This window comes from Corapipo altera, unplaced genomic scaffold (assembly GCF_003945725.1).
Source record: "Corapipo altera isolate COAL_440 unplaced genomic scaffold, ASM394572v1 343, whole genome shotgun sequence".
In the NCBI taxonomy this organism is placed as follows: Eukaryota; Metazoa; Chordata; class Aves; order Passeriformes; family Pipridae; genus Corapipo; species Corapipo altera.
Genome location: NW_020884913.1, coordinates 2,299,677 through 2,324,151, shown reverse-complemented (window position 1 = coordinate 2,324,151; position 24,475 = coordinate 2,299,677). Strand labels below are relative to the sequence as shown.

Sequence of the window (24,475 nt, the reverse complement as noted above, 5' to 3'; positions counted from 1 at the left end):
GTACACCCCCCAAGCTGCCTCCCCGGACACCCCCCGACCGGCGGCCGCCGCCGCCGCGGCTCGGGGGGTGTTGGCGGCCGGACCCCGGAGCCGCCGCGGCCCCCGCGCCCCGCGGGCGGGAGGAGCCGCCCCGGGCCCCGCTGGGCCCAGCGACCGGCCCGCAGAGCCGGGGATGCCTCGCACAACCCCCGGGGTGCTCCGGGGGGGATGCAGGGGGGGGTGGGAGGCAGCTTTGTTTTTGTACCGGGCGGGGCGGGAGGGGCACGGCCGGGGAATAACAACCCTGGAAAACGGGGCTTTGCGGAGGGCTGGGAAAATAAATCGGGAGGGTTTAACGGCTGTTGTAAAATTGCCCCCTCGCAGCAGTTGGAGGGTGGGCAGATGAGCCTGTGTTTTTGTTTCCTGCAGGAGGCTTTGGCAGGGAGAGTGGAGTGGAGTTGGGAGGTTTAACACAGGTCCTGGGAGCACCATTTACACCCTGGAACGGCCCTGAGACTGAAAACAGGAGACTTTACACTGCACAGCCCTTCCAAGACACTGTATATATATTTTTAGGGCGAATCCCCAAGCAGGAAGAGGATATATGTTGCCCCTCCTGGGGTGGGCCATGTCCTTTCATTAATTTCTAAATTGGGTGCAGTTCCTTTGGCCTCAATGCACTGTTAGGCAAAGTATTGTTTGATTATAGTAATGTGATTTAAACATATCATCAATGGGAATTAAGAAATAACTGCAGGGAAGCAGTTGCAAGGCTGGTTCCCAATTAATGACAAAATGAGTAAGAGTTAACCAGGTAATAGGATTTTTGCATTATCAGAGGTACAGTGAGCTTGAGATGAAGTTTTAAAATAGCATATTCAGCTTTTTGTTGAAGAAAAAAACCCCAATTCAGTTGTAAGACAGAAAAATACCCTAAAAATGAGTATCACCACTGACAGATTGAGTGTATCACCATGGCTTGGGATGGTTTGATTGTTGAGGGCTTCTGATGTTGTTCTTAATAAATAGTATAATTGAATCAAGGCAAATGATAAAATACACCCCCTCACCGTTATTTATATCAGACACATTCCTTTATAAAAATAAAAAAAAATAAGCAAGTGATACTTGGCAAGTTTGTATTATTTTCTGAGACTGATTGGTAGAACAGGGAGGTTTTAAAGTGATGTGTTTTAATTTCAATTGTTTTAGTACTTTTGAGCATAACAGATTGTGAATGAAAACACTCTTTTTTTTTTTTTTTTTTTTTTTTTTTTTTCCTAAATGGCAAAGCTTGTTGGACAGGGACAGTCTGGGGGTGCTGGGCAGCTTTTTGGTCCATAGTGAGGAGCTGATTTTAGACATTCAGTTGAAACTTAGAAGAGGGGAAAGTGTACAAAGGACCCCCACGTTCCCTCCCCCTCCTTGGGATGCAAACCAAGGGAATCAGACTGTGGTAGGTTTGGCTTTCACAGCACAGAAATTGTGAGTGGTAGAAGCTGAGTTAAGCTTTTTTTTGTTGAACTTTAATTAGCAGAACAGTTTTTCTTTATTGGTAAGTGAAGGAACATTTTATGTGTTATTACTGATAAATTGAGTTCTCTTTGTAATTTGTTCTGAGAGCAGAAATTACTTCTTTATTTTTCCTGGCTGAAATCACATTTCTATTATCACTCTTCACCTTCATGGATTTTTTGGACTTCTGAAACATGCAGTGTGTATTTTCCCTCTTTTAATTCATACAGACACTGTGCCTTTTTAGGTGAGCCAGATGAATTTTTCTGTGGAAGAACCTTATTAAAGTGATGGCTTGAGGACTTGAAATACCTGGTTTTGTTGGGTTTTGTTGGTTTATATTTTGGGATATTTTTTTTGTTGGTTTGTTTGGGGGGTTGTTTTTATCTCTTCCCATCAGACTAAAACTTAAAGGGAGATGTGGAAGCAGCATCTTATTCTGTAATTTGTCCCAGTTCTGCTTCTTGATCTGTCATGGAGGATCCTTTTCCTTTGTGAAATCTCACTGGTTTCAGAGCAGTTCCTTCTGGACTTTGGGATCAGTGTCAGTTAATCTGGTTGAAGGAGAAGGGCTGTAGTTTGGAGAGAAAGGTTGGAATCATGGAGAAATTCTCATCTCAGAAAATATGAGTAAGAGTGTCTGGAAGGCTTGAAGAGGTGATATTCCCAAGTGGACAGGTACAGGCTTAGTCCTAGAGAGATGTGGACAGCCTGATGCAGATCACTCCACCTGTTCATGCTTATTTTTGAAGGAATAGTGAATGTGACCCATTTGTGAGGAGTTCTGACACCAGTGGATGAAAGAGCCCATGTAAGAGCTGGGGCAATCTTATTACTAATGTTTTCCAACTCTGGATGAAATATTTCTCCATCATTGGCGATTATGTTTGTTAGTAAAATCCCCTTTGCAATTATAGCTGGATATTCTTCCTGACTTTCAGTGTGTTGGTTTATTTTATTTGTTATTTACATTTGCTACTGCAGGTTATTCAAGGTGTTTTCATGTCAGTAAATGGCAGAAGCAATTGCTGGGGCAATTCAGATTATTAGTTCAAAGCCCTTGAATGTCTCACCCCAGTGGCAGCCCCTCCTGAGGTCACTGGTACCTCACAGCTCTGGTAGCAGGAGTGAAATCTAAATTAAAAAAGATTTAAATCCTGTCCCCTGTGTACAGCCTGAGTAAGTCAGGAAAGCCCTGGCTTGGGGACTGAGGAGGAGGGCTGGTGTCACTGTGCTCTAGCTTAGGGATAGAGTGGTTGGACAGCTGGAATTCCCCTGCCCTGGGGATCAGTAGGCCAAGAATCCTGGTAGGCTCCAGTCCTGCCCTGACGTCTCTCCTGGCATTGCCAAAGCCTTCTTCCTGGAAGGAAGCAGATCCCCAGTGTTCCTCCCTGTTCAAGGTTGCCACTGTGTCATCAGGGGGGGCTAAAATACCGAATTTTGTAATCCTGACCTTCCCTCCTGCTCGTGTTACAGCTCTTTAATCATGTCTCACTTCCTTTGTTAAGGCAAAAGCCCATTTTCACTGCGTGGTCCGTGTATTTTTTGCCTTGAAATGGAAGGACTGTGGGTTAGATAATCAGAACAAACAAGACCTTCCTTTTTTGTTCTTGTTTGTCTTGCTATTTCTTCCGTGGCCTTTGGCAGCACTTGTGTTTATGTGTATCAATGACATATATTTAAAGACATGGCGCTTTATATGTTTGATTTTTTAACTGCCCTCAGTGTAAACTTCTGCAATTGCCATTCTTTTTCAGCAAGGAAGAAAAGAGGCTGGTTTTAAAAAAAGTCTGCACACAGCATTGGTATGGAATTAAAAAAAAAAACCAACCCAGAGGAATGCTTTATCTTCTGGAGATTTTGACTGGGGAAGTAAACACCTGCCTTCCCTCAGTATTTTGGGGTGGGAGAAAATAACTAAACTTTATAGACAGGGAAATTTGGAGGCTGCAGGCTCAGACTGCTCCACAGGGGCAGGCCAGCTTCTGGGGGGTTTTATTCTGGTGCCATTGATATGTAACTCCAGTTCCTTATTCCAAACCAGTCTTGCTTACTGAGCTTTCATCCTCTCTGCACACAAATGTTTACAACATGAGGCTTCAACCAGAAGCAATCACTCATGTCTGAGAAACACAGAAAAGTGAATATTACTGTAGGAAAAGAAGTGCTTAGGAATTTAAGCAGGGAGATTGTAATTACCCATGGGCGAGAATATGTTTTTCTGTTGCATTTCTGTTGCACTGCCAGTCGAAGTTACAGGATACTTAATGAGGCCATAACGTAATATCCAAATATTTCTCTAATTTTATATGCAAATTTGTTGTTATAAATTAGAAATGCGCTGGTTATTTACCCAGCCTTTTCTCAGAGTCCTCCATAATGCCAGATTACAGACTTATTGGAGGAAAGGCAGATAAGAAATCATCGATTTCAGTCTTTTTTCATTTTAAAGTGTGATTTTACTGCAGTGAGAGGTTCCATTTCGTGACTGAAAAGTTTGAGCGGTGACTGTGGCCCCATCCTGGTGCTGAACGAGGACAAACTGCCAGATTCTCTGAGCGGTGTGGAGTCCTTGTCAGATGTTGGATGGCTCATAATTTAGAATTAGCAGCACTGGACTATCCAGGTTTTCCTGCAGTAGGTACACGGGGCTGCTGAGTTGGTAGCAAGAATTTTTGTAAGTGATGTTATGTAGAGAGATGTTCTGGAGATGTGACTGTGAACTGTTGTGCCTTTTGTTGCTGTTGGTCCCACTTGCATGAAGGATGATGTGTCTGAGGTGGATGTTTTGAGTCTTTGGCTTAAATGTGGTCTGGGGAAATAAATTTCGTGCTCTCTCCTGTTTGTAAGAGGCAGGAAAGGCTCGCGATTCTCCGAGCTGTAATGCTGAAATATTGGAAGAAAAAGAACAGTGGGTTTGTGTTTGGAATGAAATTTTGAATGTTGGAGCGGCAGGAAGTGAAGGATAGAAATGTGAGCACTGTGTGCATTGGACTGAGCTGGTTTTATGGTAGTTGGGGTAAGTGTGACTTAGAAATGATCTTTCAGTCTGCGAATTTCCCAGTCTGGGTTTTTTCCCCCATAGTTATATATAGCAAAAATACTGTATTCATCAAAACACTAAAAATTACACTGCTTAAATATGCTTAAAAGGTCTTTCATAGCCCTTCAGACCCCATGGCAAGAGGGAAATATGTAACATGAGCTGTTTTGGAGTATCTTGGTTGTTAGTAATGTGGCACAAGTGTTTAATTGGCTGGAAAACGTTTAGTGGTTCAGCAAACCAAGAAGGTAACAAATCACGAGCGGGGAACGCCACAAATGGAGAGCACAGTGGGTTTGGCAGCAGGTAAAATAAAGCCTTTTCCATGTATATCTTTTCACTTGATGTAAGGTAATCTGTATTTTTTTAAGTTAACCTTTCATTTTATCCTGGGATGATTTTGGGGGGACAGGGACGAGCAGTTGGCTTCTGTTCCCAGGTAATGTTCCTTCACTGCTCTCAGTCAAATTCCCCATCAGCTGAGATTCCCGAATACTGTTGACCAGCCACGAGAGCTGCCTCATATCTGTTCCTCTGCTGTCTTGGGAGCCAGAATTTGTCGGACTTCTCTCATTATCTAACACAGGGAGGTCGTTGAGGGGAATGTTTTTTAGCACACTTTGGAATCTGCACCGACCCAGCGCTGCGGGTCTTCTCTGGCAGCGATGGTTTTGATTAGGGCTGTTTGTGCTGGTGGGTTCGAGGTGACTCTGCTCTGGCCGTATCTGGAGACACTCACACGTTTGGAATGGTGTTTTGTCGTTTGAACTGACTGATATTCCTTGGCTGTGGCTCTGTTTATGTTTGTTTGGCCGGGCTAGACAGCGCTTCCCTGCTTCCCAAGTTTTGTCAGGATTACGCCGTTAACCACAGCAGGATCGTTACTCATTCCTGCTGATGCAGTTCTTTGAGTGGGGTTTCAGATACGTGACTGAATCGTTAATGTTCCTTTCAAAAGGAATGAGGAGGGTGAGTTCCAGTGGGAGACGTGTTTGGGATGCACGTTGTGGTGTTGCTGTGAGAGGAGAACTTGGGAATCCATATTCTGTTCTTGAAGGAGTCTAAAAGCTGAACCTGTTGGTTGGTCATGCATCTGAGGAGAGGAAACAGGGACATTATAAAAGCATTATCCATATGCAGAAAGGTTAATAAAATTAAAATACAGAGTTAGAAGACAACTCTCCAAACCAGACTTAGCTGTATTATGCCAAACTACTTGAAGCAGGGTCATGTAAAAATGAATTTCAAAGGTTATTTCCAATAAAGATAGCAATTTTTAGAGGTGGAGGTTAGTTATTGCTTTGAACTTTCAAAAAGGCACACAAAAATATCATGCACAGTTACATAATAGGTGTGGTTTGGGGAGAGATGTGTTTGGAGGATCTGCGGGTGGCGTGATTGTGTTATTAAATCTGTTACGGGAGGACCCTTTTGTGCTCAGCGCTCTATAAATGCATAACAAGAAACTCAGTCACAGGATTGTTCACTACTATAATAAATTAAAGTTCCTTATGAAGCTGCAGCGAAGACTGAGGTCTATTGAAAGAAAATTTTCCTGTTCAGTATCCCAACATTCTGGCTGATTTCTGGGCTCGGTTTGTGACCAGTGCAATGGAGCTGATACTCAGCATGAAGATTTTTACAATCTTTTGCCTTTTGAATGGATTGAAAAAGTGATTCACATTTTGCATCTCAAACAGAAAGTGAATTTAGGGCTTTTTTTTTTTTTTCTCCCCCATCCATCCTCTCATAGATACCTGTAGCATCTGTATTTGCCCTGGGGAAAATACCTGTAGCTGTGCTCTTCAGGTGCATCTGGTCACAGGGAGGTGCTGCTTTGCAATATCAGGACGTGTCAGGAGTGGAGAAAGTTCTCCTGTGAAAATGAAAGTTTGACACTGGAGGGAAGACTGTTTCAGGATTGCTGCAAGATCCCAGTTACTCAGAGAAAACATGGATTGGATCATTAAGCTTTGGAGCTGCTGGGGGTGGGGAAGAGTTTGCATGGGGTTTCCCAAAAGGGGATGTGCCGTGATAAATAATTCCCTAATTTAAAACCACTTTTATTGCTGAAATCCAAATACAGCTGTATTAGATAAAGCTGTGAATTGAACACGAGACTGAGAGTTAGGAACTGCTAATTTTGGTTCTGTCTCTGAGACTGATTAAAGTGGTTGAGTTTGGCAAATGAGCTGTGGTCAGGTGCTCTCTGCAGGCAGTGCTGCACGAGTGGCGCGTTCGGCGAGCGTTGTGGAAAACCCTGACATGTTTGTGCATTTTAACTTCTGAAACGCATTTGTAAACATCCTGGTATGTGTTCTGTGTTGAAATGATGCTTGGGAATCTTCCCTGACTCCCCTTTGCGTTCCTTGGGAACACAGTTTTGGCACTTGCCTGGCATTTTGAAAAGGAGGTGACACATGTTTAGTCACATCGACACAGATGTACCTCTGTATCATACAGCAGGCATTTCTCAGGAAGGACTTCTGGCACCATCTTATGACTCAGAGCAGAATAATACTGGGAATTGCATGACTGTGTAAGTCCTTCAGATTAGTGATGTTCACTCCTTTTGGTCAAAAGTATTACAAAACTCTGTGATGTGAAATGTGCCGAGACAGGAACAAGGCCGTGTTCTGTTATTGAAGTGTTTAAAGAGAGGTTTTGCCACAGGTGAGGTGTAGTTTTGGAAGGTTGTGAATGATGATGTTTTAACCAGCTTTTAGAATATGGATATACTGTTCTGCAAGGTGTGGTTGAGTCTGAGGCTTGTAGGTGGGTGCTGCTCCATGGAGAGCTGGTCGGGCAGTGCTGATCCTTCCCTTTGTTTTTCTCTGGCAAATTTCATTAAGAGAAGCAAAGATTAAATTACTTTTCTAATGCATTTTTTTAAAGTAAGTAATTGGTGATGTTGTTATGGGGATAAAATGGTAACCATGGGACAATATTTCAATTAAAATGCCCTCATCTTGGCCAAGTGTGAGAAACTCCACTCAAAAAGCAGTGTGAACATAGAAGTACATGGACTACAAACTGCTGCTGTGTTAAGCAGTTATTATGAAAGAGTGTTTACAGGAGGATTTTCTATGAAGGAGCCAAAAGAACTTTAGGTGGGGCAGAAGCACCACCTATTATTATGTTACCTGATGCTTACTATGACATAGTCCTCATTTCACTTGGTTGCTGCCTGCCAAATTTTAATTATTTGGGTTGAAATTTCCCATGGTAGGTGTCTGTTGTAAGCTGAGTTTTTGGGTGCTGTGAGGAGAGAAAGGTTCTGCCAACATGGTTTGGTCTTTTCTGAAAATTGGGCAAAAAATATTTTCTTATGTTCATAATAAAATAGAAAAGAAAAAAAATCTAATGACCTATAGTGCTGCTTTGTGGAAAGTTGAGATGTGTTATGATATGATGTTTCTGCCAAGGATGTGCTTGTTATTGACCCTGTGAAAATCTACTCAGCGCTGGTCAAATTAAGGACAAATGTAAAAGATAATCCCTGCAGCGAATATACTTGGGATACTAAATGGGATTTCTCTATAATTTGAAGGCTAGGACTCCTGCATTCTCCCTGGTATGATTTTGGACAAAAATAAGAGCACAGAAAATTCCCTTTGTGTACTCCTGTACCCAGTTCCTCTCCCCTCCCAGCTCTGCCTTCCTGCAGCACAGGGGAAGCAGTGGCTGGATTTAAACAGAAGGTGCAAATTTTTGTAGAATATGTGCAATAAATGTGGAGATGGGGGTGGCTGAATGAGGAGAATGAGGTTGAAAAATATTAGTGTTAGCAAGAAAGAGAAGGGAGGCTGTGTGGTGTGGGTACATATGATTTATTTTACAATGCTAATCCAGTTGTTTGTTGGAATACAGTTTTACCATCTGCATAAATGAGAGAGCGTTTCTGAAATGGAGGAGGGAGTAGCAAAAAACAGGAAGGCAAATCTTACTTAAGCCCCATCTTTGCCACACTTCATTTTCTCTGTTTTTAATGGTTCTGCCATGTTGTGATGCAGAGAAATGGTGGATACTCCTCAGTCCCTCTGCAGACACTGGGTGTCCTGTGTGGATCATGGAAAGGGCTGAACAGTACAGGGCAGAGCATGGTGGGGAAAAATCACTTCTCTGAATATGAGAAGTTTATAGAAACTTTTGCCTTGTGTTTTAGTGTCTTAATTCTTTGTAAAATGAGAATATTGTCAGAATGATAAAGATGTTTTCGTAATGCTTGTGAGGTGCTGGGTCGCAGTACTGGAGGCATTATTGAAAAGTTAATGAAATCATTAAAATGCAGTCTTTAGAACCAGATATGAGCAGCATGCAGTAAATAAGGCCTCAGGCCCCGTGCTGAAGTATTTCACTGCATGTCCATTAAGCAGCAGCCTCAGTTCTGCCTGTTCATTCCGCCAGGTAGCCCTTGGAAAATGTTCCCTGTGACTAATAGAGTTACAGGCAATATCATAATGCAGACACACAGGAGGCCACCCTGAGCTTGGGCAGATTTGTTTTGTCCTCACACAACCTCCGAGTATCGAACTTTACAACCTGGTGTTTGTTCTGTTAATGAATGCAATATGTATATATATATATTTGCTTTGTGTGACCAGGAACCCTGGGGGTTATGGGTTGGCTTTCAGACAACGCCAGGACATGCCACGTAGATGTTGTGCTTTGACTTGCCAGGTATTTTGCTTAGTTTCATCAGGGCAGGTAGTGTTTTCATGCAGCTGTGAGAAAAAGGATCAGTTGAAAGGCAGGAGATGAAGATATTAGGGATACTTATGCGGTGGTTGCAAGTTCTGAGGTCTTGAGATATTCCCAGATTTTTGAGCCAAAGATAGGCAGTTTGTCCATGTCTAAATGCTGCTGCTCGCTGCAGAGACTGTCCTTTCTGCTGCTATTTCCAAGAGGAAAATAGAAGAGATTAGTAAAGGTACTAAAGTGTTAATAATCCCTTAATAGTCTGTACTGAAATCATAACTAGCATGCAAAACCCTTGTTACTGTTTGTGATGTATGTAAAGAGATTTGAAGCCCACAGAGGATCCAGATGCAGAAGGCATTTGCTCTTAATCTTGACTGCCTCTGTATTTTTGTTACTGTCCTTATGTGGATGATAAACCACCCACAGGCACTTGTTCTTCTTACAGTAAATGTGGATTTGTTTATTCCATACCTTAAGTTTACAGGATTAGACTCAAGGCTCTGTTTATGTGGCCGGAGATCTCTTGTCCTCCTAATTTATGGTGCTCTCATTGATTTTTTAACATGGAAGGATAATCTTAACAGTCAGGGGCATCATGAACCTCTTCATTCCCTTTTTTCCCCTCCCCAGAATCAAGCATATCGTGTTCCTTAGAGGCCATGTAGCAGAAGTTCTTGCTGTGGAATAAAACCTTGAAATACACTTTCCTCATTCTGTATGCTCCAGTTCAGATTTAACATCATTTTTGGAATTTAAAGTAGGGTCATTTTGCCTGGAGTTGTACAACATTAGCTAAAGTAATTCAGTTATTTCAGAAAACTGATTAGATTGTCCTTTCTCAAGGGTGGAGGCTTTTGTATTTGTTCTGCAAGGTGTGCAGTGCATTTCTGAGAACTCTGTGTGACTGCTATTACAGACTTCAGCCAGAATTGCAATAAAGGAGTGCACAAGTTCTCTGCTCTTACATTTTTCTTAAAAAAACCCAGGCAAAAGCACCTTTCCTACACTCCTTTTCTTCACCCTGTGCATGGGAGCTGCACCATCCTTTCTCTCTGTTACATCATTCACACTGCTTTAGTGCACTGTCATTACCTACTCTCATTAAATGATTTCTGAGAGTGGAATTATTTATGATCTATATGTCATGACACTCGGAAAGTGCATTTTTTTTTTTCCTCTGTGTGTCTATAAGTCGCTTCTGTATTTTGTGCAGCTCTATTTTATTCCTTCCTGGAGGCTTGAATGAAATGGGTTTGGGTTTTGGTATTGTTTTTTATCTTAAGGCAAAGCTTGGTTTTTATTTTATCACAATAGGTAAGAAAAATAAATAGGTATTTAATTTTATTTTAGTCATCTGAAGGTGCTTGAGCAGTATTCTGTAGTAGTACAAAGACAATTAACATGTAGCAAACCTGCCTTAGGATGGGATCACAAGAGGTGCCAGAAAAACTCTATAATATGATTTAAGAGTGGACAGATGTATTATTCCCTCTTTTAGTGTGTGGACTGACAAATGCAGTTTGTTTGCAGAGCCTTGATAGTTGAATTCCCAGTGACCCATCATTGTTATCTATAACATTGGCATGTTCACAGTAGCCAGTGTTTTGATTGTATAGTATACTTAATATATTAATTCAGATTATTAAACAAACCCAGATCTTCCCATGCCTGTGTAAACTAAAATATCTTGTCAGTCTTTTCCTGATAATTTTGAGTGAGAGGGGAACTATTCAGTCACAGGGATTGTAGCCATACCAACTTTGTGATTTCCCAAATGTTGTATTTCTAGGTTACGGAAATAACAGAATTTTGAGGCCTTCAGGTGTGAATTGTTTAAATCTCAGTTTACCAGTAGCAACTTCCAGAAGGCAACATGTTGTGTATTGCTCATGTCTGTCAAACTAAAAAGTTTGGAAACTCTGCTTTAGGGAAACCTGGATGGATCCTTGAGCAGTGAAGGTGATGGATGCAGTTTATGGCAAGAAAAATAAATAAGGCTTTTTCTTTCCCTGGTGATTCTTTGCTCCAGCAAAGGTAAATGGCAGCACATGGCAGTAATTGATGGGCTAACTGATGTCTGGGTATCCATAAGAGGCTGAATTATAACTTAACCTTTCCCTGGGTCTGTTATCTGTCTTGTTACACATTTTTCATGAAACCTGAAGCATCTTCGAGACCCTTCAGACTTCTGGGAAATTCAGTTCCAATTGACTTGAAGTTCAGAAGTTACTGAGGGAGGACAGAGCAACCAGCCTCATAAATAAATCTAGTGGGTCTCTTCTTGCTCTTAAAAGGAATTGCTGGGCAGTTCTGATAAACCAGCTGTCTTTTCTTGAGGATTGCCTGAATTTATGACATGTTTAAAACGTCTGCCCGGTTCGGTGACCGGCCTTTCCAGAGCAGGGCTGAAAAATCCCGAAGGCTTGGGAAACACGGTGGATGCATTTGCATCCACCGTGTTTCCCAAGCCTTCGGGATTTTTCATGAGAGGGGCGGGCTGAGTGGAATTCCTGTCCTGCTCTCTCTGAGCCCGTGCCAGCCTGACCCCGATGGGCAGTGGAAGGGCAAATCCATCGCCTCCTCTCCTTTCCCGCAGGACAGCAGGCTGGGAACAGGAGGGCACGGCTGAGTGGCTTTGGCAAGGGATATTTGGTGCTTCTTTCTCCCAGCAGAGCTGTTGGAAGGGCTGGGGGTTGTAATGGGAGGCAGCTGGAGACGCTCTTCCCCTGCGTGTTCCCCATGGCAATGGGGCTCATTCATTTGCCTCCCTTTGCGATTCCCAGGATGTGGCTCTTGAAGCAAATTCAATTGACAGTAAATTCCTCCCAGTCTCACTGTAGGGCTGAAAGTTGAACATCATTGCTTTAGCATAAATCTTTACAAGAGATGTTAATGTTTGGTTAAAATATGCAAATATTTACTGACTTGTCTACTGTTTGTCAGCTTGGCATGCGAGACCTTGGATCTGATCCTTCTGTCTTGGCAGACATTGGGAATTTTGCCAGTAACATTAATAGGAACAGCATTGTGCCCTCTAATCTGTTTGTTTATGAAGTACAGCGAGAGTTATCTGGCTTGATGCTTTACAGTGATTTGAAAAAGCATCTGTTTGAAATTTTTTTGGGAACCGTCACATGCTTCAACTTCTCTTGGTGTATGGACCCTTTGATTTCATCAGACACATCAGTAAAGCTGGGAGGCTTGGAAGTGCACAGTCATGAGTTAAACTGCCATGAAACACTAGAATTTTAGTTCATGATGTTCTCTCCTCCTACATTGATTTTTTAATTTGAAGTTGGACTCATCAGACTGGAGTAGTTCTTCAAAGCCTCCTGTGCACCAAGCAGGGGGAGTGTTTACTGGGGAATAAATGACTGTAGATCACGTTGTTTATCACTCTTCCTCCTCAAGCTGCCCCTTCTGCCTTTCCCAGCTCTACAGGGGAAATGTGCAGTTTTATTTGGAGATCAGATTTTAGTTGCTCTTTTCATGTTTGCTTACAAAATCCCCTTGGCAAGAAGGTGAAACGCTCGTTAGGAATATTGAGCCTGAAAATCATTAATTGTAGGGGAAAAAAAAATAAATCTCTCACAGTTGAAAAAACTACTGAGGTTTAAGTTACAGCAGTTGGAATGAACCAGATATTTGAAATGATGTTTTGGGGAAGAGAAGCTGAGCACAACTTGGCCTTCAAAGAAATGCAAGATCAGTAAGTTTTCTTCTACTTAATGGCAGTTTTTTGGAGGTACAAAGTATGATGCCAGATGATATATTTAAATATATATTTTCTTAGATTTGTCCACCTATTTTAGTTGTGCAACTTTAGGTAGTGGGAATATGCCTGTTTACTGTTTCTTCAATGTTTTGCAGATGTATTAAAGTTTGCTATTAGAATAAATTGTTTCTCAAATTTAAATTTAGAACTCTTCTGGAATGTGGTTCTCCAGGCCACTTTGAGAAAATGAATACTCCTGACATCTGTTCTGTTACATGTTTATTATTTTAATTTCAATTTTACAAGCAGAAGTGAAGTGCAGAAATAATTTGCTCAGTTTTGCAAAGAGAGTTGGGAATATAGTGCAGACCTTGTGGTACTTCAGCTTTCAATTCTAATCTGTAATGAATTCTACTCTGAGAGTGAATTTAGAAATTCCAATATTACATCTGAAATTTTTGAAAATACAGAACTGAAAGCAAATTTCTTTTTAAGAAGTACCTCCATCCCTTGGCTGTTAATGATTCTATGAATATTTGGAAATTTGGGAAAGACCTCCAAGATCATTGAGCCCAACCTTTGGCTGGATACCACCCTGCCAACTAAATCATGTTGTGAAGTGCCACATGTACTGTTTTTTGAACACCTGAGCACCTGTGTTGGAGTCTGAGGTAGATGGCACAAATATCCCCTGAAATGTTCATGTTTGAGTCTGCATGTGTGGCTCTAAATGGGATTGAAATGAAATCCGAGAGCCTGAACGTATCATTTTCCATCTGTTGTCCACATACTGGCTTTCTTTGTTATGATTTGATTTTTTTAAAAAACAAATTACACTTCAGTGGCTCCTAAACTGTCACTGTGCCCCCTACTCTGTGACTTGGGTGGGTTTTTGCCACTCTGAAACACCATTAGGGTGACTCAGATTGACCAGTTCTCCGAACAGCCTGGTCCTGCTGCTCATCCTCATCCACAGGTTTTTAATTAGGGTCAGTCATGTCCTCTGAAATCTTCAAATTGCCCAAAGAAATTGTGTGGCCACTGTAAAATGAGCTTCTTCTCAAACAGATGAGCTCAGTTTTTGCCAAGATAAGGCAGTTGAGAAGTCACATCTTTGTCTTTGACGTGTTGGAGAAGAAGGGCTTTCCAATGCCTGTCAGTGGGGCTGGCCAGGTCAGTCAGGATGGGATCTGGGTTTAATCACTTCTTTGGGAATAAACACACAGAAGCTCTGCTCAGGCTTTTGGTCAAAGGAATTTTGGTTATATGTCAGCCAGGAAGTGAGGAAATCAAAATTACAGCAGAGTTCATGGAGTCCTCTGTTTTCAGTCCCTCAGGAGGAAAACAGAATGTACATGAGAAAAACATCAATTAACTGTTGTATTACTGTGGAAGCAAATCTCAGATTTGTAAAATATACTGTGGCCTAAAATGTTAGTGAAGTGGAAACCAGTGTAATTTTTAGTTGTATGTACAAAGGATCCTTGCATACACAGCTTAAGAATACCTAACATTTATATAATTGAAAATACATGCTCAAGTGATGCAGCTGAATCTGTAACAGAATTACCTAATGAATGGATTTACTCACATGTATGGAAATGCAAAACCTCCTTGCCTATTCCTATTTTGGTTGAAAGTGGGAACTTATTTTTAGCAGAAAAAGAAATTTGTGGATGAATGAGGTAATATTTTGCAAGGCTGTTATTAAGAAAGAAGCACATGGCACAGCTTTGTGCCAGGATAACTGCAAAATATTCCTGCTTGTGTTCCTTCATTTTTTGGAAGATATTGTTGTACATAAATTTTTATATTAGTGTTGTAAAAGGGAAGGTGGTTGAAGTCAAAATTGTCTTGAAAAATCAATGTTCCTTTATGTTATTATTTTGATACTGAATGAAATTTTAAGACTGAAAGGGAACTCATAGAACAGTATATTGTATAGTATATGAAAAATCTTATGTTTCTCCTGTGTGTTGGCCTGTGTTAATGGGAAAAGTGGGATAGTGGATTATTTTTCATATGAGGAAAGTGCATTTATGTGACTTCCAGATTAAATTCTTGAAGTTACTTCACCTTTGGTTGCAAATCTGAAAATATCAGGTATAAAGGAAGCTTTTAGAAGTGAATTTTTGAAGTGGACTGAAATAGTTATATGAGCCAATTGTAATAGTAGATCTGTAATCACAAATATTGATAGTATGCTGCTTACTAAAGCAAAAGTGAGAACTCTTACGTTTTTTCTTCTTTCAGTTGACACATTTTTGTGAAGTCAGCTTTAAAGTACAGTGTCTCTAGGGATGTGTATCCTGTATTTAAGTATTATGTTAATGAAGGGAGAATGTGGATAGGGATTATAGAAGTGTTTTGCTTGTCTCCTGGTGGTTCAGATGTGGATAACCGTTTGTCTCAGTTTGTTGGCAGATATATCTGTCTGTATACAGATTTTTATTATAACCTTCTCAATACCCCCCCCCAAATATTTACTTTAAAATGATTTAAGAAGTTGTGTTGGTGTGCCAGGGGTATCTAGATTTTCTAAGATGTAAATAAACCAACCAAAGGAAGGGACAAGTGGTTGCTTTGCTGTTGATCTCTTGGTCCTTCTCATTCCTCCTTGTCCATCTCCATTGTGCTTCACCCAGGGAAAGTGGCTCCTTCTCCTGAGTGTAGAAGTTTGGAAAAGTATTGTGGAGTACATGGCTTGGAGACAGAGCAGGTGGGGGATGAGTTGTGTTCCTTCCAAAGCAAAGCTCATGTTGCCATTCAAGACCCAAAAGCCTCTTGAGTGCTTAAATCCACACTGACTGGAACATTTGAAACCATTACTTACATCCTTAAAAATCAGCCATGGGCTTAAATACCTCCTGGAATTAGAATCAAAACCGAGAGCTGGGAGTGAAGGAGGAAAGGCTGGGAAGAGATGAGTTAGTGAGGAGCTTGGGATAGGAGATGTGAGTGGCACAGCACGAGGGGGATGTGATCCATGGCACCTCGAGGCGGGAGTGGCAGTTGGTTGGCAAGTCGTCGGTGCCATCACCCAGCTAACCAACGTTTTATCATCCCCTCTGCCCCGCTCTAGGAGTTCTGTCCCTGAGTCATGGCAGACAGAAGACCAGAGAAGTCATGTGAACAAGCATGTGAATCCCTTAAGCAGCAGGATTATGAAGTGGCAGTGAAGCATTGCACAGAGGCTCTCCTTGCCCTCAGCCAGTTCCCCCCAGCTCACCTCCCGGAGCCCTGCCAGGCACAAATCGACCGCATCAAAATCGAGACTCTGCTGTATAGAATTGCTTCCTTTTTACAACTTGTGAGTGTGACTCTTTCATAGTATCTAGTGAACTGGGGAGAACAATCAAACACATCGTTGAGATTTGAATAAAATTCCAAGTTTTCCTGTGATTGGCATGGTGGTGTGCCACAGAATCCCTCTTGCTAAAGTGCATATGAGGCTTCTCTCGTGCAGTTTTCCCTGATCCGTTTATTTTTCAGGATTGGAACCACTTAGTTTGGTTCCAATCACAGTTCTCTAAACAAGTGAAGAAAAATACCAGTTTGGGTCTCAATCACAAATGAAAAAAAGACTTTAAACCGCTTTGTTTGGGTCTCAATCACAGTTCTCTAAACAAGTGAAGAAAAATACCAGTTTGGGTATCAATCACAAATTAAAAAAAGACTTTAAACATTTTTTAAAATATATCTGGGGTTTAGGGTATTATGTTTGTATGCTATGCTGAATTACATACCAAATTACCTGATCTATAAAGAGCATGAAATTAAACTTTCTGCAAGTATAAGCACTTAGAAAACGAAGCTAAGAAACGCCAAAATCCAGGTAGCTGGTGGTTCATACCCCATTTAGCAACATTTGCATAGGTCTAACATTAGTCTTTTAATTCTTGATCCTCTACTTGCTTTGCTAGGCTAGAACATAGCTGGTGAAACATGGAACTTTTAGATTCTGGCTGATTTTTAGTGGAAATGTGAAAACTGGGGTGTTGTAAAGGTTTATAAATGCAAGGCAAGAAGAGGCATAACCCTGAATTACAGGTTTTCCCATTGCCAAATTCATGTCCTTCCTTTAAAGCATCAGAACTACAATTTCTTAAAGGAAGGGACTTTACAGTGCTTAAGAATAAACCTACAACCTGCTTTTTCTTACCTGTCTGGGAATGTTATTACAGATTTACAGGGGCCTTGTCCACCCCAAATCTTCACATATTGAGTGGGAGCAGTTTCAGCCCAGGTGGATGAAGTTTGGCCAAGTCCTAAAATCTTCCTGAGCAGCTTTAAGATGAATCTTGCCCATGTGATGAGGGAGTGGTTTTGAGCATTCTTTAAATAAATACTGAATTGGACTGTTGAGTGTGCAAAACAAGATTTGGGGAACCTCTTAAATTAAAAGGCCACCTTTCTTTTGGCTGCTCAGGGAAGAGATTCAGAAATAACTAAAGTTGGTTTTCCTAATGGAAGTTGTGTTACTACAGAGTTGACTTCTCAAAATTATTCACATAAACCAATATGCAGGTTGGTGCTTTAGAGTATTTAAGGCATTTCTGATCTCACTCTTTGAAAAATCCTGTGAAGCTCCTATCTGGATGCTCATCATAATAATATTATTGCAGGGACTTTGGAAAAATACTTGTAATCAAACCCTTCCTACTGAAGGCATGAATTATATAGATATGTAAAGGCTTAAAAGAAAAAGAGGAAAACAATCCAAATTTTCCTTCTTGTTTTACTAAATGAAATAATCTTTAAAATCACCACTGATAAGACAGAGTAAAATAACATACATACCTTAAAAAAATTAAACAGAACCATATTAGTGCAAGTTTTAAAAAAACAAACAGTGGCTGGAAAGTCAAGTTTTGTGTTTTTAACTAAGTCGTGTGAGCCACCTGCAAACATATAAAACACACACCTTTGCCCATTCATGTTCCTCTTTTAAAATGTCCTTTAGCTGAGAATTTGAGAAAAAGTCAGCACTCTAAGAATGAATTATATTATAATTGACATGTGAAATATGTTCTTTACATGTTCCACCCAGGAAAAGACAAGGTAATGGTTTCTAGAAAGTTTGAAGAAACTTGTAATTCAAGCATGTAGATGTTTATGCTAACTGGAATAATGCTATTTTTAAACTTTTCATGTTTTACCTTTCAGAAAAAGTATGGGCAAGCAGATGAAGACTGTAGGCATGGTATGCTTATTTCTTTTTTTATTACCTAGTGTTTGAATTGCAGTCAGTTGTCTGAATTTTTAAAACTGATGCCCAGATTTGTTAGTTTGTTAACAGTGGTTTTTTTCCTAGTTAAAATTATGTATCTGCTTTATTAATTTTTTTTTCCCCCTTAAAGAGAGATCTCACTATTTTGTAACTCTTCCCCCAAGTGCCAGAACTCAATTACATGTCTTTGGTGCTATTTGGGCTAATAGATATTTTAGTACCCAAATGTAGGATGAGCTGAATAGTGTCAGGATTCTTGTGAGGATAAAAGCAGCTGATTGTTCTGCCTTTCCTCCAAGGGACATGGTGGATATTTTGGTTTGCATTTGGGATTTGATTCAGAGAAAATCAAGATGATGTACTTACATTTATTCCTATTTGTTAAAGCTTCCAAATGTGCACATGTCACATTGAAGTTGAGCCCTTCCTATTTCACTGCCTTGTTCAGTTGGGGTATTTTTAAAGGAATTAACCCTCCTTCCTAATCTGTGTTGGTCATGTATAAAGCAAGTGATTCAGAATTCACTGAGAACTCCTTGCTGAGTTTGGAAAGCACTGGAACAGAGTTTGTCAGTTAGATTTGGAAAGAAAAGGTGGGTAGATCCCACCTTTTAGTTTTTAGTTCTTTAACTACTCTTGAACGTTAAAGGAAATTTTTTCCGATCACAGTTCATTTACAGAGACTGTGATCCACTGTTCTGACATTGCTGTGCTGGCAATGATAATCTTTAAATTGTTCCTTTCTGGCTTTGTGGTTTTCATATTGTTTTGGGGTTTTTTTTTAATGTATTTGTCTTCATTGATAGTCAAGTCATAGTTTGGGGAATTTGTGGGGCTCTGCAGCCTGCTCGTGAAGATCCATAAAACTCAACTGAGAAAAATAAACTTGCTTTCTGTAGGTATAAAATTAAAGTTTAACAGATTAAAAAGGGCTGAACATCACTTAATCAGTACCATTCTTAAAATAGCCTGAGATTTTTTTTTTTAAAGCTTCAAGTGTCGATATATAAGGGTTTAATATTCTGACTAACCTTCAATGTTGTCTTTCATGGTGGCAAATAAAAGACATATGGAAAACTGAATGATGGTTAAAGGAGGTAGGAGGGAAATGCTGTTTAATGAATAGTGTTCTCATTGATGAGCTCTGATGGGTTTGTCACAGGGGTGACATTCAACTGTGGGACTTTTTCTTGGCATGTGTGGCAGTTGTCAGGATCTCAAAGGAACTGTCATGGTAACTGCTGTCATCTCTCACTGGACGGGCAGAGAAGTGGGTGGAACAGGACCACTGATCTCTACTTTTTTTTTTTTTAAATTAAGTGGAAAAAACAACTTTTAAATGTATATTAATAACAAAGAAATAGCACCCAGTTTAATCACACCAGCATCTTCTGTAGGTATTTTTTTCCAGATCTAAAACTGGGAACAATTTTCATCTTATTAATGCCATATTTGTGTACATATATAAAAATGTTGTGTATGTGTTTTTATATATATATCTATATATATATGTATGTATACATGCACACCATGTTTTTATGAATATATGAATGAATGATTTAGTTGTGGTTCTTCATGATCAATTGTAACCCAGCATCTGACATTTAGACTACCTGCATTTATGATCCCAAAAGATCTTAGTTTTGATTTTATGTTTGAAATATCCCTGGGAAGAAACAACCTTAGCATGGACTGCCTGATATGCACAGGTTTTTTATAATAGGCAAAGCTTTATTTAAGCTGCTTTTCAGTCTTATTACAAGACTTGATATGTTGCACAGCTCTGACAGTTTTATTTGAACCTGAATGATCAGTCCAGTTGGAATAGCTGGAGAAATACATGTTCTTTGTAGTGTGCTGAGAATGAGGATAACTTACAGTCTCTTAAATTATTCCACAAATCTTTACCAAAAGACCCTGGTTAACGGGTTGCAACTTTTCATGTGCAACTGTATGTTTTAGCTGGGTGGTGTTGTGCACTTAATGATATGAAATCTCATAATTGGAGATCTAATCTTTGAGATGAAAATAGCAAACTGTCAGCCACGTTGGAGCTATTTCTGGCTCTGCTGCTTCTGATTTGGGAAGTTCAGTTCTATTTTTGGAAATGTGGTCAGTACTGTCAGAGTGGTGAATTCAGACTAATCTTGGAGGCACTTTAGAAGCAGGGTTTAGTTACCATTGCAGTTTGAAGAGATGTCAAGTTGTTTTTATGTAAATGTTCCATGGGATTGGTTTTTTCTGAGTCTTTCCTGGGATTTCTGTTACCGATGTGAACGTCTGTGGAGTGAGGAGTTCTGATTTATTATTCTAAGATGTAATCCTGAAGTTGTGGTGAATGTAAAATTCCTGTTAGCACTAAGAGGGGCTGTTTGCATCTGCATGAGTAGCAGCATAAACACAGATGTTGATGTTGCCTGCAGTAAGAGTTATTTTATAATTCCCTAATTTTAAACAACTGTCCAGCTTTCTTTTCAATTCACATGCTTAGCTTGCCAGCTTTTTAGCACCCTGGCATTTCATTTTCTGGACAGGTAATATATGTGATTAAGTGTTGTTCCTGCTTGTCTGAAGCACGTCTGTGCTGTGAAATAAATCCTGTCCCTCTTGGAAGTGTCAAGGAAAGTGTCTGTGTGTGACCCAGTGCTAGGAAGCATTAGGAAAGTTTTCTGTTACGTGGAGCCTGTACATTTCTGGTCTCACAGAATCCTTCCTATATCCTGCATTTCACAGCATAAGTGAATAAAAGCCCTTTTAAAGGAGCAGGAATTGCCCATGAGGAGGTTGGCTATTTTTGGAAATGCCAGGGCATGTTTTTTGTGAGCATGAATGGATCTTCCTGAGCATGTTTGTGTTATTTAGAGGTTGTTGGTCGCTATTTCTTTTTCACCCTCTCTGTAAGAGGAGGTCCTTTGTGTCTGTGTCAGATATTTGAATTTACCCTTCCCATATTTAATGTATGTCTATTTTAGCATGTAAACATGACAACCTTTTTTGAGCTCGTGTACAACATTTCTTAGACAGTGGGAGACAAGTTTCAAGTTACCATTAGACAAGAGCAAGTAACACTTAATTTACATCCAGCAGTTGTCTTTCCATGGATTCAACCCAAGCTTCAGACTTTCTTTTCCTGTTAAAGGTGAAGGAAAACTATATATTTGACTCTGTGGTGTGATGAAGCTGATGGTCACTGATTTGTGTTGCAGTGCTGGGAGAGGGGCTGGCCAAGGGCGATGGACCTTTCCGTGCAGTGCTCTGCTGCATGCACCTCAAAGGGAAGCTGCAAATTGTGTCTAATGTTCTTTCCAAATCACTGATGGGGGAATCACTGGTAAGTGGTTTTTTTCTGTGGTCTACATTATTTAAAAAAACAGGTTTTTTATTCCCTTCTTTAAAAGAGGTGTTTAATAACGAACTTCCGAACATGCGGTTGATTGGCAGGCTGCAACAAAAAAATGATTTGTAAGAAAAAAAGACAAATATGTGGGCACACATATGTCAGCAGGATGCCAGGTTGTTGCATTACCAGGGTTTCAGAGTTGGTAGGGTTTTGAAAAGTTTTTTCATTGCTGGCCCTGAATCCTCAGGGAACGCAAAATAAGTTGCATATTTGTGCGATGGACTTAGATTTCTGAGTTGCACCTGATCCCATTTTGTAGGACTTCAGGAATTTTAGCCATTAAAGCAGGAAAAATGCTGATTGGACTTTTAAATAACTGGCCCATGATAAGTTGTGAGACGTTAAAAGCTTTTCAGGAAGAAAAAAAGCTTTGCATTTCGAGGCGAAGATAAAAGTTTGAGTTCAAAGCTTCTACTTTACCCTTGAACTGTTAAAACTTGTAAAGATGCTTTTAACCCCATCCATGTAAGTAACTGTTCTGACTCATGGGGAAAATTAGGGACACATGTAAGTCTCTAAAGAATAGAGTTCTTTTTATTTCTGTGATCTGGCTGAAATAGGCAGTTCATCCCCATGAACTGCTGGTCATGCTAAACCCAGAAACGTGGTCAGAGCAGAGGCAGGAGCAGCTCTGGTCAGACCCAGAGGAAGGTGGGAGTGACATTAGAAACTGTTGTAGGAGAACCTATTACCTTAAGCTGGATCATGTCTGCAGTCTCTTGGTGCTTAACTGAATTAGTAGGTTGTTTTTTGGAATTCTATTTGTCTGTCTGGTGTATATCCTGAATTCCCTCCCCCCCGGCCACTGGCTACTTTTACATAAAGAAAAGGGTTTTTTCTTTGTTTAGCTGGTGTTTTCCAATGAAAAAAATGCTTCATTGAAAAATTCCTGGTGAGGTTGAAGGAAACTTGCCTTCAGGAAAAATTAGTAAAATAGCCTTATTGCAGGGAATGTACAGTGCCCTTGTTTGGAGCTGTTGTTGAGCAAATAAAGGTAGCTTTGTATAGGATTCCAGAGTGTCATCCCAAAGCAGAGTTTGAGAGGTTTTTACAAGCTTTGGGTTGTTAGACACAGTTGTTTTTGGTAGGAATATTAAAGTCAGCAACTGATTTACTGAGTTGTGCCATTGTCTGAGAGAAGAAATGAAACTAAGTTTTGGAATCAATTTATAGAAGAGCTGGAATCCATCCAGTGCCCTCTCCAGTGACTCAAGAGAATGATTCTTGGTAACATTTTTATGCTCTAATACATCTAAGCTCAACAGGTTCAATTTTCAGCTTTCTGCTAGAGAGGTGAAAAATCATTTTGAAAAAAAGCCTGAGTGTGAGAATTGTTAAGTGTGGAAATTTTCAGCAAAGAGTAATTTCTGCTGCTCAGTAGCACAGTCAAAACTTGGAGAAGTCTAATAAATGTAGTAGCACTTAATTAAATTTCTGCAAGAGGTTATTGAAATAAACCCCACAGGTCTGGGTTCCTTTAATCAAAGTTTTGACTTCCATGAGTGTGAAATTGTTACACTTAGCTGTGTATTTCAGATAAATTAAATTCTGAAAGATTTTTACTTCAGATGTACTTGACTATGCAGTTAGTTAATGGCTAATCTTTGCTTTTTAGTGAAAACTCCAAAAATTACAGTCTACATCAGAGCAGGAAGAGTTATGGAACTGTAGAAATTAGTAATCTGTGAAGTAGATCCTTGAGATCTGAAGACATGAATCCTTAAGGCATGAATCCATCACTGCAACAGCAGTGAAGGATTGTCATATTAATTCTTTAGATCCTGAAGTATTTCAATAACCACAGTGTTTATTTTTTTCCCAAAAGTTGTTCTAAATGTGGTGCTTTCCTGCATTGTCCTGTATTGATACTTGCTGTAGGTCTAGTGCTGGTTTTGGCCACTTAAGAATTCCCTTTTTCACCATAATGTTTACTCAGTGTTACGTAATATGTCTTTTAAAATTGGTGTTGCAAGTCAAATTCAGTTTTCCTCCTTCCCCTTTTCCTGGTGTTGTGGGGAAAAGGGAACTTGGCTTCCGTGGTTTAATGCACGTGAAGATTTTATGGAATATGTTATAAATGATGAATTAATTAATAAATTAATGTTCTTTCTCCCCCCCAGAACGGGATGGTAACTAAAGATCTGACACGACTGAAAACACTTCTTGCTGAAACAGAGGTAATAATGAGCATATTATTGGGGAGATAATGAGCAGTACCTGAGCCAGCTGAAAGGCTGGTTCCCATGTGTCCCAGGAGGTCTGGGCTCTCTGGGAACACACTGGTTCAAACATTCTTGTTTCCACTGCTCTGTCAGTCCTTACCCACCCATCTCTTCAGGAGCTTTTTTCATCACAGTCTTGCAGGATGTGTGAGAAAATAGAGAATGATGCTAATAGGTTGTTGACTCTCTCGAAGTAGCAAGAATTTAAAGCATTTAGATCTCCATTATTTATTTATTTATTTATTCTATTTTTCTCTGTCGGAGGTTATTGTGAAGTAATAAACATGACTTAAGAAATAGTTTAACCACATAAATACCTTTCATTTTTTTTTTACAAGAAGTCAAATTGTCTATTGATGAAATTACCCCCCCCCCTTTTTTTTTTTACTTTGTCATTTGTTTGGGCATTATTTTTATTGTAGATTCAAGTCTGAAAGACCTATCAATGCAGTTCAGACTTTTGGCCTTTTAAAAACTCCCTGCAGTCCCCATTAAATTGATCACAGGGTGGAATTTGGTCTTGTAAAAAATCTCTAAAATTTTCCTCTAACAATGAGTGGCCTCGGTGTTCCTGTGAGAATTCCTGTTATCATCAGAATTCCTGATATCATCAGAATTCCTGATATCATCAGAATTCCTGTTATCATCAGAATTCCTGTTATCATCAGAA

The 24,475-nt window shown here is 40.1% G+C and overlaps 1 protein-coding gene across 4 annotated transcripts in view; it reads left to right on the top strand.

Moving 5' to 3' along the window:
• Positions 1-7,712: 7,712 nt before the first annotated feature.
• The window catches only part of HELZ (helicase with zinc finger), a 77,421-nt gene continuing 60,658 nt past the window's right edge, over positions 7,713-24,475 (top strand). For 2 of the 4 annotated variants that reach the window (XM_027654660.1, XM_027654663.1), the window contains exons 1-4: positions 16,036-16,263; positions 18,120-18,156; positions 21,390-21,514; positions 23,704-23,760. In XM_027654660.1, coding sequence (XP_027510461.1) covers positions 16,054-16,263; positions 18,120-18,156; positions 21,390-21,514; positions 23,704-23,760 — 429 coding nt within the window. In that variant the 5' untranslated portion in view covers positions 16,036-16,053. Of the gene's footprint in view, positions 7,763-12,874; positions 12,948-16,035; positions 16,264-18,119; positions 18,157-21,389; positions 21,515-23,703; positions 23,761-24,475 lie in introns of those variants that run through there. The other 2 variants (XM_027654662.1, XM_027654661.1) reach the window with 2 other exon arrangements.